A 13843-nucleotide genomic window follows, 5' to 3' on the forward strand; every position below is an offset into this window, starting at 1 on the left:
ACATCGCATTTGCTGCGTGCGCGACTGATAAAGGCGAGTTCAGCTCGTCTGTCTATCATCTCGGATTCAGCCTCTGTTGCTTCCTCGCCAAACAGAGCTGAATCTCATTCGGACCGGTTCCGACACTCACCAAAGGAGACGGACTAGTGTCTCCATACTCTGAGTGACTATCATCCTCCGAAAGGGGGATTCATTCCCAGCGCGGAGGCGCCGGGCAACTCCACGCGGGCTTTATACTGAGCCACGCAGTGCGCTTATACACAAGAACGCTCTCGCACTTCCTCTCACCATCTTCCGAGGCTCCTGAATAGGAGAGCACAACATATACTCGCGCAACTGACGATAGCAGTCGACGAACGTTCGACGGCATATGACGAACCAGCCGCTCTAGACCTCAGGCCGTTCGAAACATTGGTCCTTCGAGCCTGATCGAACGCCGATCGACTCTACAGCGCGACTTAAGCGTGCAAGTAAGCGGATAAAAGAGGGTTGCTCGTCTCCGCTATGACGTCCGCCGAGGACCTCTTCGGCCTCATCGAGATCCAAGCCGATCGACAGCACCGTATAAGCCGACTCGTCGAGAATGCCCGTAAATCGGGACAGCTGAAAACACTGCCCGGTGTGCTCGCGCGGCTCAAGGTGCTCCAATCATATTGGGAGCAATTCGTAGAGGATCATCGCCCTCTGCGCGCATCCCGATACAAGGTGATCCGTGAATCCGAATACATTCGGCGCGACCTTTTTGGAGACACCGAGGAGCTCTACATCGCGCAGGAAATCGAGCTGCGCACCATTCAGGACGCTCTTTCGGCTCCTGGGCAGGGAGGCACCCGCGAGACGGTGCACGCGGTACCGGCTCAGGCGACGGTTTCCGAGGTTCAATTACCTCGAGTTCCGATCCCCACGTTCGACGGAGCCTTCGACGAGTGGCGTACATTTCGAGATCTCTTCTTGTCGCTAATAGGGGACAACAAGTCGCTTGCTGACGTGCATAAGATGCACTATTTGAAGCAGCACGTACGAGGGGAGCCGGAGAGACTCCTCCGCCATCATCCGGTTACCAGCACCGGTTATCAGGACGCCTGGGCTGCGTTGTGCGAGCGGTACGACAATGAATGGCTTCTCGTTGAACAATATCTCCATGCGTTCTTTGTAGCTACCGCCCATGCGCCGCGAGGCCGCTTCCGAGCTCCGCCGCGTGTTCGACAGAACGTGCGAGATCCGCTCCTCGCTCAGTCAGCTCGGCAGGCCAACAGAGCAATGGGACGACATTTTCGTGTACCGCACGGTTGCTGCGTTGGACAGCGCAATCCGGCGGGATTGGGAGCGGTCCACGAACAAAATCCGCCAGCCGGTGCGGTGGAGCACCCTGGCGGACTTCTTGAGATCGAAGATCCGTGAGTTGGATTCCGTGGAAGGGAAGTCCCGTACGGCGGGCGGCAGCACTGGCGGGGCCCGTGCGTGGGGGTCTCCTGCCAGCGATCGTACCGCGAAGCCTCGGGACGCAAGGGTCGCTGTGCCCTATGCACCAAGCCGCACCCCTTATGGGATTGCTCGGCATTCAAGGCCCTCGCCCCAGCGGAGCGACGCCGCCGAGTGAGTGAGTGGGGTCACTGCCAGAACTGCTTCTCCGATCAGCATCGGAGCAGTCAGTGCGCGTCCACCCGACGTTGCCGGGACTGTGCGCTAGCTCACCACTCACTGCTGCATGAAGCCGAGCCCGCGTCCCCCGCTCTTAGAAAGGAGAACGCCGTGCTCTCTTTGCACGCCGTCGTCAGGCCGCCCGCCGGGCGAGCTCTGCTGGCTACGGCGCAGGTTCAATTAAGATCTGAAGGCGGGCGGATGATCACCGTCCGAGCGCTGATCGACCCGGGTTCGGAGGTAAATCTTATCTCCGAGTCAGCAGCGCAGCAGCTGCGAGTGCGACGCCAAGCAACTCGAATCCGCCTGACCGGGGCGACTGGCAGTCAGGGACAGGTGGTGCGGGCAGTCACCTCATGTAGCATCCGGTCCACCTCGAAGACACCGTACCAGCAACCTATCGAGGCATTGATCCTGCCGAGGCTCACCGGTTATAGGCCGACCGTGACTGAGATCCCCCAGGAATGGCATCATCTCGCTGGGCTACCGTTAGCGGATGACTACCACAACGCAGCTCCCGTGATGGCGGTTCTCGAGGTTTACACCGCTATAGTCTTGCCGCAGATCCGGCGGGGCCTGCCACAGGCACCCATCGCACAGGCTACGCGTCTCGGCTGGCTACTCATGGGATCCACAACACAGGCGCGAGCAACTCGCCATGCCAACTGCAACACGCTACAGTCAGAGTTCGACCCGCTCCTCGATCAGCTGCGGCGGTTTTGGTCGTTGGAGGAGGTGCCCGAGGCCAACACCCTCACGCCGGAGGAAGAGGAGTGTGAGCAACATTTCAGGGCGACGCACGGACGACTGGAGGACGGACGGTACCAGGTGCGAGTTCCGTTCCAGCGAGGCGCCGCCCTCGGGGATTCGAAACCGGCCGCTCGCGCCTCATTGGCGCGCCTGGAGCGGCGGTTCCAGAGCCAGCCGGAACTCCGCGAGGCGTATGTCGCGTTTATGGGCGATTACGAGCGACTCAGACACATGAGTCGTGTCACTGAGACCAGTCATGACGGGGGCCCTGTGTTCTTCCTGCCACATCATCCGGTGATAAAGGGATCAGGGGCGACGCTCAAGGTACGTGTGGTGTTCAACGCGTCCCAGACCTGTGCCTCGGGCGCTTCGCTGAACTCGATGGTCCGTGTGGGTCCCCGGTTGCAACTCGATCTTGGGGCCATACTATTGCGATGGCGCTTGGCTCCCGTCGTGTTTATCGCTGACATTGAGCAGATGTATCGGCAGATACAGGTACACTCAGAGGACCAACCGCTCCAACGGATCCTGTGGCGGTTCGGGCCCACGGAGCCAGTCCACGTCTATCAGCTACACACCGTCACTTACGGCACGGCCTGCGCGCCTTTCCTGGCATTGCGCGTTCTAAAGCAGCTGGCAATAGATGAAGGCCACCGCTTCCCGCGAGCTGCAAAGCTATTGAGACAGTGCACTTATGTGGACGACGTGTTGGCGGATGCCGACACAGTACAAGAGGCACTCGCCCTACAGCAGGAGATAGGCGATCTCCTCAGGGCGGGCGGCTTCTCGCTTAAGAAGTGAGCGGCCAATAACCAGGCGCTACTGAAGACAGTGCCGGCGGACTGCTGTCTGCCACTGGTGCCCCTTCGCCATCCTGACGAGCTCAGCACCTCGGTATTGGGAGTCCGTTGGGTGCCAGGGGAGGATGCGTTCGCCTATGGCGACGCCCTGAGCTTGCCCTCGACGGCGACCAAGCGCGCCATACTATCCGCCATCGCGAGAATCTTCGATCCTCTCGGATGGATAAGTCCGGTCGTAATTGCAGGTAAGATCCTGCTGCAGGAACTCTGGCTGGCGGGCGTAGGTTGGGATGCGACTCTGCCCCAGACGCTGGCGACCCAATGGCAGCATTATCGACGCGATCTCAACGACGTGAGCGACATTCGGCTGCACCGTTGGCTGGGGTTTACGGGGCCCGAAGCGGTCGCGGAAGTTCACGGGTTCTGCGACGCCTCCGAACGCGCCTACGCAGCCGCCATTTACATGGTGGTTCGGGTCCGAGAACGCCAACCGGTGTCGCGCTTGCTGACGGCCAAGAGCAAGGTGTCTCCGGTGAAGCGGGTATCGCTACCGAGACTGGAACTCTGCGGAGCACACCTGCTGGCGCGACTCCTGCGCTGGGTGCGAGAGACGCTCTCACCCGTCTCCACGGTCACGCATTGCTGGACCGACTCGATGGTCGCGTTGACCTGGATTAGGCAGCACCCATCCAGATGGGATACGTTTGTGGAGAACCGAGTAGCCGCCATACACGAATTGCTTTTTTCAGTTCATTGGGGCCACGTCCCCACGAAGGAGAACCCGGCAGATTGCGCGTCAAGAGGCCTGTCCCCTCGATCACTGCGGGACCAGCGATTGTGATGGCACGGGCCGGACTGGTTGGCTCTGTCTCCCGACCAATGGCCTCGGGGGGAACCCGCGACTGCTGCGGCCTGCAATCTTGTGCACATCCACGAAGTGCCGGCCAACCCGAGGACCGAACCCCTGTCGCAAGACGGAGGGGGTGACCGCGGTCTCCTTGTATCCCAGGGCGCTGCGCGTGATGGCATACGTGTTGCGCGTCTGCCGCCGATCGCCGGGCCCGACCGAAGTAATCACTACCGCCGAATACCGGAACGCCGAGGCCAAACTCATCGCCTTCACGCAGCGGGCCTTCTTTCAGGCAGAACTGGACCGTCTGCGCGCCGGACGACCTCTGCCGTTCACAAGTCGCCTGTGTCAGCTCCGTCCGGTTTTGGACGTTGACGGATTGCTGCACGTGGACGGGCGACTGAGATTTGCGGACTTGGGTCACGATGCGCGAAATCCGTTGATCCTCCCCCGAGACGCTCGTCTGACGGAACTCATGATCCGCGAGGCCCATGAGCGGACCCTACACGGGGGGGTACAGCTCACACACACCCGGCTTCGGCAGCGTTACTGGATCCCCACCGGCCGGGCTCTAGTGAGGCGGGTGTTACACCGCTGCGTGGTATGCGCCCGGCATCGCGCGCGGCCCATGGCTCCGCTGATGGCCCCGTTGCCGCGGGAGCGAGTGATGCCGGCGCCACCTTTCCAAGTCGCCGGCGTGAATTACGCGGGACCGGTCACCCTGACCGCAGTGCGCGGACGAGGACGCTCTTCGTTTAAAGAATACATCGCCGTGTTTGTATGTTTCACCACTCGCGCGATCCATTTGGAGCTCGTGTGTGACTACTCGTCCGAGGCGATTCTAGCCGCGTTCCAGCGGTTTTCGGCGCGTCGCGGAGTGCCGGCGGTGCTATACAGCGACCAGGGCACAACGTTTTTCGGGGCTGACCGAGCGCTGCGCGCCCAGCTCCGAACCGCATTGGATGTGGGAGGTCCAGTGGCTCGGGCTCTTGCTGCGGACGGTACGGAGTGGCGATTCGTACCCCCTTCGGCGCCTCACTTTGGCGGACTGTGGGAGGCCGGGGCGCGGTCGGTGAAACACCACCTGCGGCGCGTACTGGGGCAGAGGCTGCTCAGCGTGGAGGAGTTCTCCACCTGGCTGACACGTGTGGAGGCGTGTCTAAATTCCCGGCCCCTGAGTCCGCTAACTCAGGATCCGGGGGACCTGGACGTACTTACGCCGGGCCACTTCCTCATAGGAAGACCGATTAACGCTGTCCCAGAGCCGAGTCTGGCCACCGTGCCTGAACATCGCCTCGGGCGGTGGCAACTCATCCAGCGACTCACCAAGCACCTCTGGGACCGCTGGTCGCGCGAATACCTCGCTCAATTACAGGCGCGCCAGAAGTGGACAGGAGGAGGATTCACCCCAGGTCGGCGAGCTAGTGTTGCTCCTCAATTCCCGACTCCCCCCCCACGAAGTGGGCCATAGGTCGGATCCAGGAATTAATGCCCGGCCCCGACGGGCACATACGCGTGGCCCGCGTGCGAACAGCCGACACCGCTCTGACGCGCCTTCCCGTGGTAAAACTGGCGCGCCTCCCGTGGAGGGGGCCGCAACCACCCCCGCACAACCGGATTGAGTCTATCGCAGAGACGGAGGCGGGCGGGATGTTCCGGACGGCCGTTGGGTGTCCATGAGGAACGGGTACGGCGGGCGGCCGAGCCCTAGGCGCCGCTCAACTCGCGGTTAATTCTCGCTTAGGCGCCTATATAAGACGCCGCGCGAGACCACTCATGGCTTTTATGCCTTTTGCCTGTTGCCAGCTTTGACTGCACATCAGGTATTCTTTTACGCTCTAGCTAGCTTCAAATCGCCTTTTTGAGTGCGCAAGCACGTTGGGCACTTGCCTCACCAGAGGTATACTTGCATATCTGCATCGATCTTCACTGCCTTAAGAGTGTCGTAGACACGTTGGCATTTGTGTTTAGATTTCGGCAATTCTACACAACTTTTCGCAGCCCTTTAGAGTGCGCTTGCACGTTGGGCTAACGCCTCTAGAGTGTCCAAGGACACGTTGGCGTTTGGGTTACGAAGTGTATGGTAACTCCACGGATCTCCACCTTCTCAATACGATCGAGGATTGAGAGAAGGTTTCGCGCGATCACTTTGGATTGCCTTGACGCTTCCACCGCGGTGGACGTCTCTCTTCGCGACTTCTCCCGTATTGCATATACTGGATATTATCGCCGACAGAACTTACTGTTGGGATCACGCCTCCGCGCGAGTCGTCATTGTCATCAAGAACTCTGCGGCCAGGGCCGCAGCTCTCCCGCGAGCCACGCTCGCATTTACGTCCGCCTAGGACTTAGCCGCTGCCAGGGACGCAGCATATACACGCGAGCCCAGCTCGCCTTCACGTCCGCACCGGACTTAGTCGTTGTCAGGGACGCAGCTCTCAGGCGAGCCAAGCTCGCTATTGCTTCGCTGCCAGGGCCGCAGCCCTCACGCGAGACATACTCGCTATTACTTCCCTGCAAGAGGCACAGCGCTCTCGCACCACCTGATCGCTGGCCTAAGTCTACTCAAGACTTCTACATCGTCGCATCCGCAACTCTATATGCGAGGACTCTTCGCTTCTCGCCTCGACGAGACTTAGCATTCGTCACGCACACGGTATTATCAACGTTTACGGTTACCTGCACGTCAACGTCAGGCTTCGACTCGGCCGCGTACGCGATTCAGAGTTACGTTTGCGTGTAAGCTCTTACTACAAGACATCGCATTTGCTGCGTGCGCGACTGATAAAGGCGAGTTCAGCTCGTCTGTCTATCATCTCGGATTCAGCCTCTGTTGCTTCCTCGCCAAACAGAGCTGAATCTCATTCGGACCGGTTCCGACACTCACCAAAGGAGACGGACTAGTGTCTCCATACTCTGAGTGACTATCATCCTCCGAAAGAGGGATTCATTCCCAGCGCGGAGGCGCCGGGCAACTCCACGCGGGCTTTATACTGAGCCACGCAGTGCGCTTATACACAAGAACGCTCTCGCACTTCCTCTCACCATCTTCCGAGGCTCCTGAATAGGAGAGCACAACATATACTCGCGCAACTGACGATAGCAGTCGACGAACGTTCGACGGCATATGACGAACCAGCCGCTCTAGACCTCAGGCCGTTCGAAACATTGGTCCTTCGAGCCTGATCGAACGCCGATCGACTCTACAGCGCGACTTAAGCGTGCAAGTAAGCGGATAAAAGAGGGTTGCTCGTCTCCGCTATGACGTCCGCCGAGGACCTCTTCGGCCTCATCGAGATCCAAGCCGATCGACAGCACCGTATAAGCCGACTCGTCGAGAATGCCCGTAAATCGGGACAGCTGAAAACACTGCCCGGTGTGCTCGCGCGGCTCAAGGTGCTCCAATCATATTGGGAGCAATTCGTAGAGGATCATCGCCCTCTGCGCGCATCCCGATACAAGGTGATCCGTGAATCCGAATACATTCGGCGCGACCTTTTTGGAGACACCGAGGAGCTCTACATCGCGCAGGAAATCGAGCTGCGCACCATTCAGGACGCTCTTTCGGCTCCTGGGCAGGGAGGCACCCGCGAGACGGTGCACGCGGTACCGGCTCAGGCGACGGTTTCCGAGGTTCAATTACCTCGAGTTCCGATCCCCACGTTCGACGGAGCCTTCGACGAGTGGCGTACATTTCGAGATCTCTTCTTGTCGCTAATAGGGGACAACAAGTCGCTTGCTGACGTGCATAAGATGCACTATTTGAAGCAGCACGTACGAGGGGAGCCGGAGAGACTCCTCCGCCATCATCCGGTTACCAGCACCGGTTATCAGGACGCCTGGGCTGCGTTGTGCGAGCGGTACGACAATGAATGGCTTCTCGTTGAACAATATCTCCATGCGTTCTTTGTAGCTACCGCCCATGCGCCGCGAGGCCGCTTCCGAGCTCCGCCGCGTGTTCGACAGAACGTGCGAGATCCGCTCCTCGCTCAGTCAGCTCGGCAGGCCAACAGAGCAATGGGACGACATTTTCGTGTACCGCACGGTTGCTGCGTTGGACAGCGCAATCCGGCGGGATTGGGAGCGGTCCACGAACAAAATCCGCCAGCCGGTGCGGTGGAGCACCCTGGCGGACTTCTTGAGATCGAAGATCCGTGAGTTGGATTCCGTGGAAGGGAAGTCCCGTACGGCGGGCGGCAGCACTGGCGGGGCCCGTGCGTGGGGGTCTCCTGCCAGCGATCGTACCGCGAAGCCTCGGGACGCAAGGGTCGCTGTGCCCTATGCACCAAGCCGCACCCCTTATGGGATTGCTCGGCATTCAAGGCCCTCGCCCCAGCGGAGCGACGCCGCCGAGTGAGTGAGTGGGGTCACTGCCAGAACTGCTTCTCCGATCAGCATCGGAGCAGTCAGTGCGCGTCCACCCGACGTTGCCGGGACTGTGCGCTAGCTCACCACTCACTGCTGCATGAAGCCGAGCCCGCGTCCCCCGCTCTTAGAAAGGAGAACGCCGTGCTCTCTTTGCACGCCGTCGTCAGGCCGCCCGCCGGGCGAGCTCTGCTGGCTACGGCGCAGGTTCAATTAAGATCTGAAGGCGGGCGGATGATCACCGTCCGAGCGCTGATCGACCCGGGTTCGGAGGTAAATCTTATCTCCGAGTCAGCAGCGCAGCAGCTGCGAGTGCGACGCCAAGCAACTCGAATCCGCCTGACCGGGGCGACTGGCAGTCAGGGACAGGTGGTGCGGGCAGTCACCTCATGTAGCATCCGGTCCACCTCGAAGACACCGTACCAGCAACCTATCGAGGCATTGATCCTGCCGAGGCTCACCGGTTATAGGCCGACCGTGACTGAGATCCCCCAGGAATGGCATCATCTCGCTGGGCTACCGTTAGCGGATGACTACCACAACGCAGCTCCCGTGATGGCGGTTCTCGAGGTTTACACCGCTATAGTCTTGCCGCAGATCCGGCGGGGCCTGCCACAGGCACCCATCGCACAGGCTACGCGTCTCGGCTGGCTACTCATGGGATCCACAACACAGGCGCGAGCAACTCGCCATGCCAACTGCAACACGCTACAGTCAGAGTTCGACCCGCTCCTCGATCAGCTGCGGCGGTTTTGGTCGTTGGAGGAGGTGCCCGAGGCCAACACCCTCACGCCGGAGGAAGAGGAGTGTGAGCAACATTTCAGGGCGACGCACGGACGACTGGAGGACGGACGGTACCAGGTGCGAGTTCCGTTCCAGCGAGGCGCCGCCCTCGGGGATTCGAAACCGGCCGCTCGCGCCTCATTGGCGCGCCTGGAGCGGCGGTTCCAGAGCCAGCCGGAACTCCGCGAGGCGTATGTCGCGTTTATGGGCGATTACGAGCGACTCAGACACATGAGTCGTGTCACTGAGACCAGTCATGACGGGGGCCCTGTGTTCTTCCTGCCACATCATCCGGTGATAAAGGGATCAGGGGCGACGCTCAAGGTACGTGTGGTGTTCAACGCGTCCCAGACCTGTGCCTCGGGCGCTTCGCTGAACTCGATGGTCCGTGTGGGTCCCCGGTTGCAACTCGATCTTGGGGCCATACTATTGCGATGGCGCTTGGCTCCCGTCGTGTTTATCGCTGACATTGAGCAGATGTATCGGCAGATACAGGTACACTCAGAGGACCAACCGCTCCAACGGATCCTGTGGCGGTTCGGGCCCACGGAGCCAGTCCACGTCTATCAGCTACACACCGTCACTTACGGCACGGCCTGCGCGCCTTTCCTGGCATTGCGCGTTCTAAAGCAGCTGGCAATAGATGAAGGCCACCGCTTCCCGCGAGCTGCAAAGCTATTGAGACAGTGCACTTATGTGGACGACGTGTTGGCGGATGCCGACACAGTACAAGAGGCACTCGCCCTACAGCAGGAGATAGGCGATCTCCTCAGGGCGGGCGGCTTCTCGCTTAAGAAGTGAGCGGCCAATAACCAGGCGCTACTGAAGACAGTGCCGGCGGACTGCTGTCTGCCACTGGTGCCCCTTCGCCATCCTGACGAGCTCAGCACCTCGGTATTGGGAGTCCGTTGGGTGCCAGGGGAGGATGCGTTCGCCTATGGCGACGCCCTGAGCTTGCCCTCGACGGCGACCAAGCGCGCCATACTATCCGCCATCGCGAGAATCTTCGATCCTCTCGGATGGATAAGTCCGGTCGTAATTGCAGGTAAGATCCTGCTGCAGGAACTCTGGCTGGCGGGCGTAGGTTGGGATGCGACTCTGCCCCAGACGCTGGCGACCCAATGGCAGCATTATCGACGCGATCTCAACGACGTGAGCGACATTCGGCTGCACCGTTGGCTGGGGTTTACGGGGCCCGAAGCGGTCGCGGAAGTTCACGGGTTCTGCGACGCCTCCGAACGCGCCTACGCAGCCGCCATTTACATGGTGGTTCGGGTCCGAGAACGCCAACCGGTGTCGCGCTTGCTGACGGCCAAGAGCAAGGTGTCTCCGGTGAAGCGGGTATCGCTACCGAGACTGGAACTCTGCGGAGCACACCTGCTGGCGCGACTCCTGCGCTGGGTGCGAGAGACGCTCTCACCCGTCTCCACGGTCACGCATTGCTGGACCGACTCGATGGTCGCGTTGACCTGGATTAGGCAGCACCCATCCAGATGGGATACGTTTGTGGAGAACCGAGTAGCCGCCATACACGAATTGCTTTTTTCAGTTCATTGGGGCCACGTCCCCACGAAGGAGAACCCGGCAGATTGCGCGTCAAGAGGCCTGTCCCCTCGATCACTGCGGGACCAGCGATTGTGATGGCACGGGCCGGACTGGTTGGCTCTGTCTCCCGACCAATGGCCTCGGGGGGAACCCGCGACTGCTGCGGCCTGCAATCTTGTGCACATCCACGAAGTGCCGGCCAACCCGAGGACCGAACCCCTGTCGCAAGACGGAGGGGGTGACCGCGGTCTCCTTGTATCCCAGGGCGCTGCGCGTGATGGCATACGTGTTGCGCGTCTGCCGCCGATCGCCGGGCCCGACCGAAGTAATCACTACCGCCGAATACCGGAACGCCGAGGCCAAACTCATCGCCTTCACGCAGCGGGCCTTCTTTCAGGCAGAACTGGACCGTCTGCGCGCCGGACGACCTCTGCCGTTCACAAGTCGCCTGTGTCAGCTCCGTCCGGTTTTGGACGTTGACGGATTGCTGCACGTGGACGGGCGACTGAGATTTGCGGACTTGGGTCACGATGCGCGAAATCCGTTGATCCTCCCCCGAGACGCTCGTCTGACGGAACTCATGATCCGCGAGGCCCATGAGCGGACCCTACACGGGGGGGTACAGCTCACACACACCCGGCTTCGGCAGCGTTACTGGATCCCCACCGGCCGGGCTCTAGTGAGGCGGGTGTTACACCGCTGCGTGGTATGCGCCCGGCATCGCGCGCGGCCCATGGCTCCGCTGATGGCCCCGTTGCCGCGGGAGCGAGTGATGCCGGCGCCACCTTTCCAAGTCGCCGGCGTGAATTACGCGGGACCGGTCACCCTGACCGCAGTGCGCGGACGAGGACGCTCTTCGTTTAAAGAATACATCGCCGTGTTTGTATGTTTCACCACTCGCGCGATCCATTTGGAGCTCGTGTGTGACTACTCGTCCGAGGCGATTCTAGCCGCGTTCCAGCGGTTTTCGGCGCGTCGCGGAGTGCCGGCGGTGCTATACAGCGACCAGGGCACAACGTTTTTCGGGGCTGACCGAGCGCTGCGCGCCCAGCTCCGAACCGCATTGGATGTGGGAGGTCCAGTGGCTCGGGCTCTTGCTGCGGACGGTACGGAGTGGCGATTCGTACCCCCTTCGGCGCCTCACTTTGGCGGACTGTGGGAGGCCGGGGCGCGGTCGGTGAAACACCACCTGCGGCGCGTACTGGGGCAGAGGCTGCTCAGCGTGGAGGAGTTCTCCACCTGGCTGACACGTGTGGAGGCGTGTCTAAATTCCCGGCCCCTGAGTCCGCTAACTCAGGATCCGGGGGACCTGGACGTACTTACGCCGGGCCACTTCCTCATAGGAAGACCGATTAACGCTGTCCCAGAGCCGAGTCTGGCCACCGTGCCTGAACATCGCCTCGGGCGGTGGCAACTCATCCAGCGACTCACCAAGCACCTCTGGGACCGCTGGTCGCGCGAATACCTCGCTCAATTACAGGCGCGCCAGAAGTGGACAGGAGGAGGATTCACCCCAGGTCGGCGAGCTAGTGTTGCTCCTCAATTCCCGACTCCCCCCCCACGAAGTGGGCCATAGGTCGGATCCAGGAATTAATGCCCGGCCCCGACGGGCACATACGCGTGGCCCGCGTGCGAACAGCCGACACCGCTCTGACGCGCCTTCCCGTGGTAAAACTGGCGCGCCTCCCGTGGAGGGGGCCGCAACCACCCCCGCACAACCGGATTGAGTCTATCGCAGAGACGGAGGCGGGCGGGATGTTCCGGACGGCCGTTGGGTGTCCATGAGGAACGGGTACGGCGGGCGGCCGAGCCCTAGGCGCCGCTCAACTCGCGGTTAATTCTCGCTTAGGCGCCTATATAAGACGCCGCGCGAGACCACTCATGGCTTTTATGCCTTTTGCCTGTTGCCAGCTTTGACTGCACATCAGGTATTCTTTTACGCTCTAGCTAGCTTCAAATCGCCTTTTTGAGTGCGCAAGCACGTTGGGCACTTGCCTCACCAGAGGTATACTTGCATATCTGCATCGATCTTCACTGCCTTAAGAGTGTCGTAGACACGTTGGCATTTGTGTTTAGATTTCGGCAATTCTACACAACTTTTCGCAGCCCTTTAGAGTGCGCTTGCACGTTGGGCTAACGCCTCTAGAGTGTCCAAGGACACGTTGGCGTTTGGGTTACGAAGTGTATGGTAACTCCACGGATCTCCACCTTCTCAATACGATCGAGGATTGAGAGAAGGTTTCGCGCGATCACTTTGGATTGCCTTGACGCTTCCACCGCGGTGGACGTCTCTCTTCGCGACTTCTCCCGTATTGCATATACTGGATATTATCGCCGACAGAACTTACTGTTGGGATCACGCCTCCGCGCGAGTCGTCATTGTCATCAAGAACTCTGCGGCCAGGGCCGCAGCTCTCCCGCGAGCCACGCTCGCATTTACGTCCGCCTAGGACTTAGCCGCTGCCAGGGACGCAGCATATACACGCGAGCCCAGCTCGCCTTCACGTCCGCACCGGACTTAGTCGTTGTCAGGGACGCAGCTCTCAGGCGAGCCAAGCTCGCTATTGCTTCGCTGCCAGGGCCGCAGCCCTCACGCGAGACATACTCGCTATTACTTCCCTGCAAGAGGCACAGCGCTCTCGCACCACCTGATCGCTGGCCTAAGTCTACTCAAGACTTCTACATCGTCGCATCCGCGACTCAATATGCGAGGACTCTTCGCTTCTCGCCTCGACGAGACTTAGCATTCGTCACGCACACGGTATTATCAACGCACGTTTACGGTTACCTGCACGTCAACGTCAGGCTTCGACTCGGCCGCGTACGCGATTCAGAGTTACGTTTGCGTGTAGGCTCTCACTACAAGACATCGCATTTGCTGCGTGCGCGACTGATAAAGGCGAGTTCAGCTCGTCTGTCTATCATCTCGGATTCAGCCTCTGTTGCTTCCTCGCCAAACAGAGCTGAATCTCATTCGGACCGGTTCCGACACTCACCAAAGGAGACGGACTAGTGTCTCCATACTCTGAGTGACTATCATCCTCCGAAAGAGGGATTCATTCCCAGCGCGGAGGCGCCGGGCAACTCCACGCGGGCTTTATACTGAGCC

The 13843-nt window shown here is 60.5% G+C and overlaps 3 protein-coding genes across 3 annotated transcripts in view; all 3 read left to right on the forward strand.

The window, feature by feature from the left end:
• Nucleotides 1–504: 504 nt before the first annotated feature.
• Nucleotides 505–4032, forward strand: LOC116843272. The gene is made up of 4 exons (XM_032813566.1): nt 505–1103; nt 1210–1397; nt 1496–3188; nt 3279–4032. The coding sequence occupies exons 1-4, from the start codon at nt 505–507 to the stop codon at nt 4030–4032; spliced, it is 3234 nt and encodes a 1077-aa protein (XP_032669457.1).
• A 181-nt stretch (nt 4033–4213) lies between these two features.
• Nucleotides 4214–5512, forward strand: LOC116843278. Its single transcript, XM_032813576.1, has one exon. The coding sequence runs from the start codon at nt 4214–4216 to the stop codon at nt 5510–5512; it is 1299 nt and encodes a 432-aa protein (XP_032669467.1).
• Nucleotides 5513–7302: 1790 nt separating this feature from the next.
• The window catches only part of LOC116843283, a 10076-nt gene continuing 3535 nt past the window's right edge, over nt 7303–13843 (forward strand). Inside the window, exons 1-5 of the mRNA XM_032813591.1 lie at nt 7303–7901; nt 8008–8195; nt 8294–9986; nt 10077–10707; nt 10928–12251. Coding sequence (XP_032669482.1) covers nt 7303–7901; nt 8008–8195; nt 8294–9986; nt 10077–10707; nt 10928–12251 — 4435 coding nt within the window. The remainder of the gene's footprint in view (nt 7902–8007; nt 8196–8293; nt 9987–10076; nt 10708–10927; nt 12252–13843) is intronic.

The sequence above is a fragment of the Odontomachus brunneus genome, unplaced genomic scaffold (assembly GCF_010583005.1).
Source record: "Odontomachus brunneus isolate Ranch 3 - 2012 unplaced genomic scaffold, Obru_v1 Obru_scaffold_003, whole genome shotgun sequence".
Taxonomy (NCBI): domain Eukaryota; kingdom Metazoa; phylum Arthropoda; class Insecta; order Hymenoptera; family Formicidae; genus Odontomachus; species Odontomachus brunneus.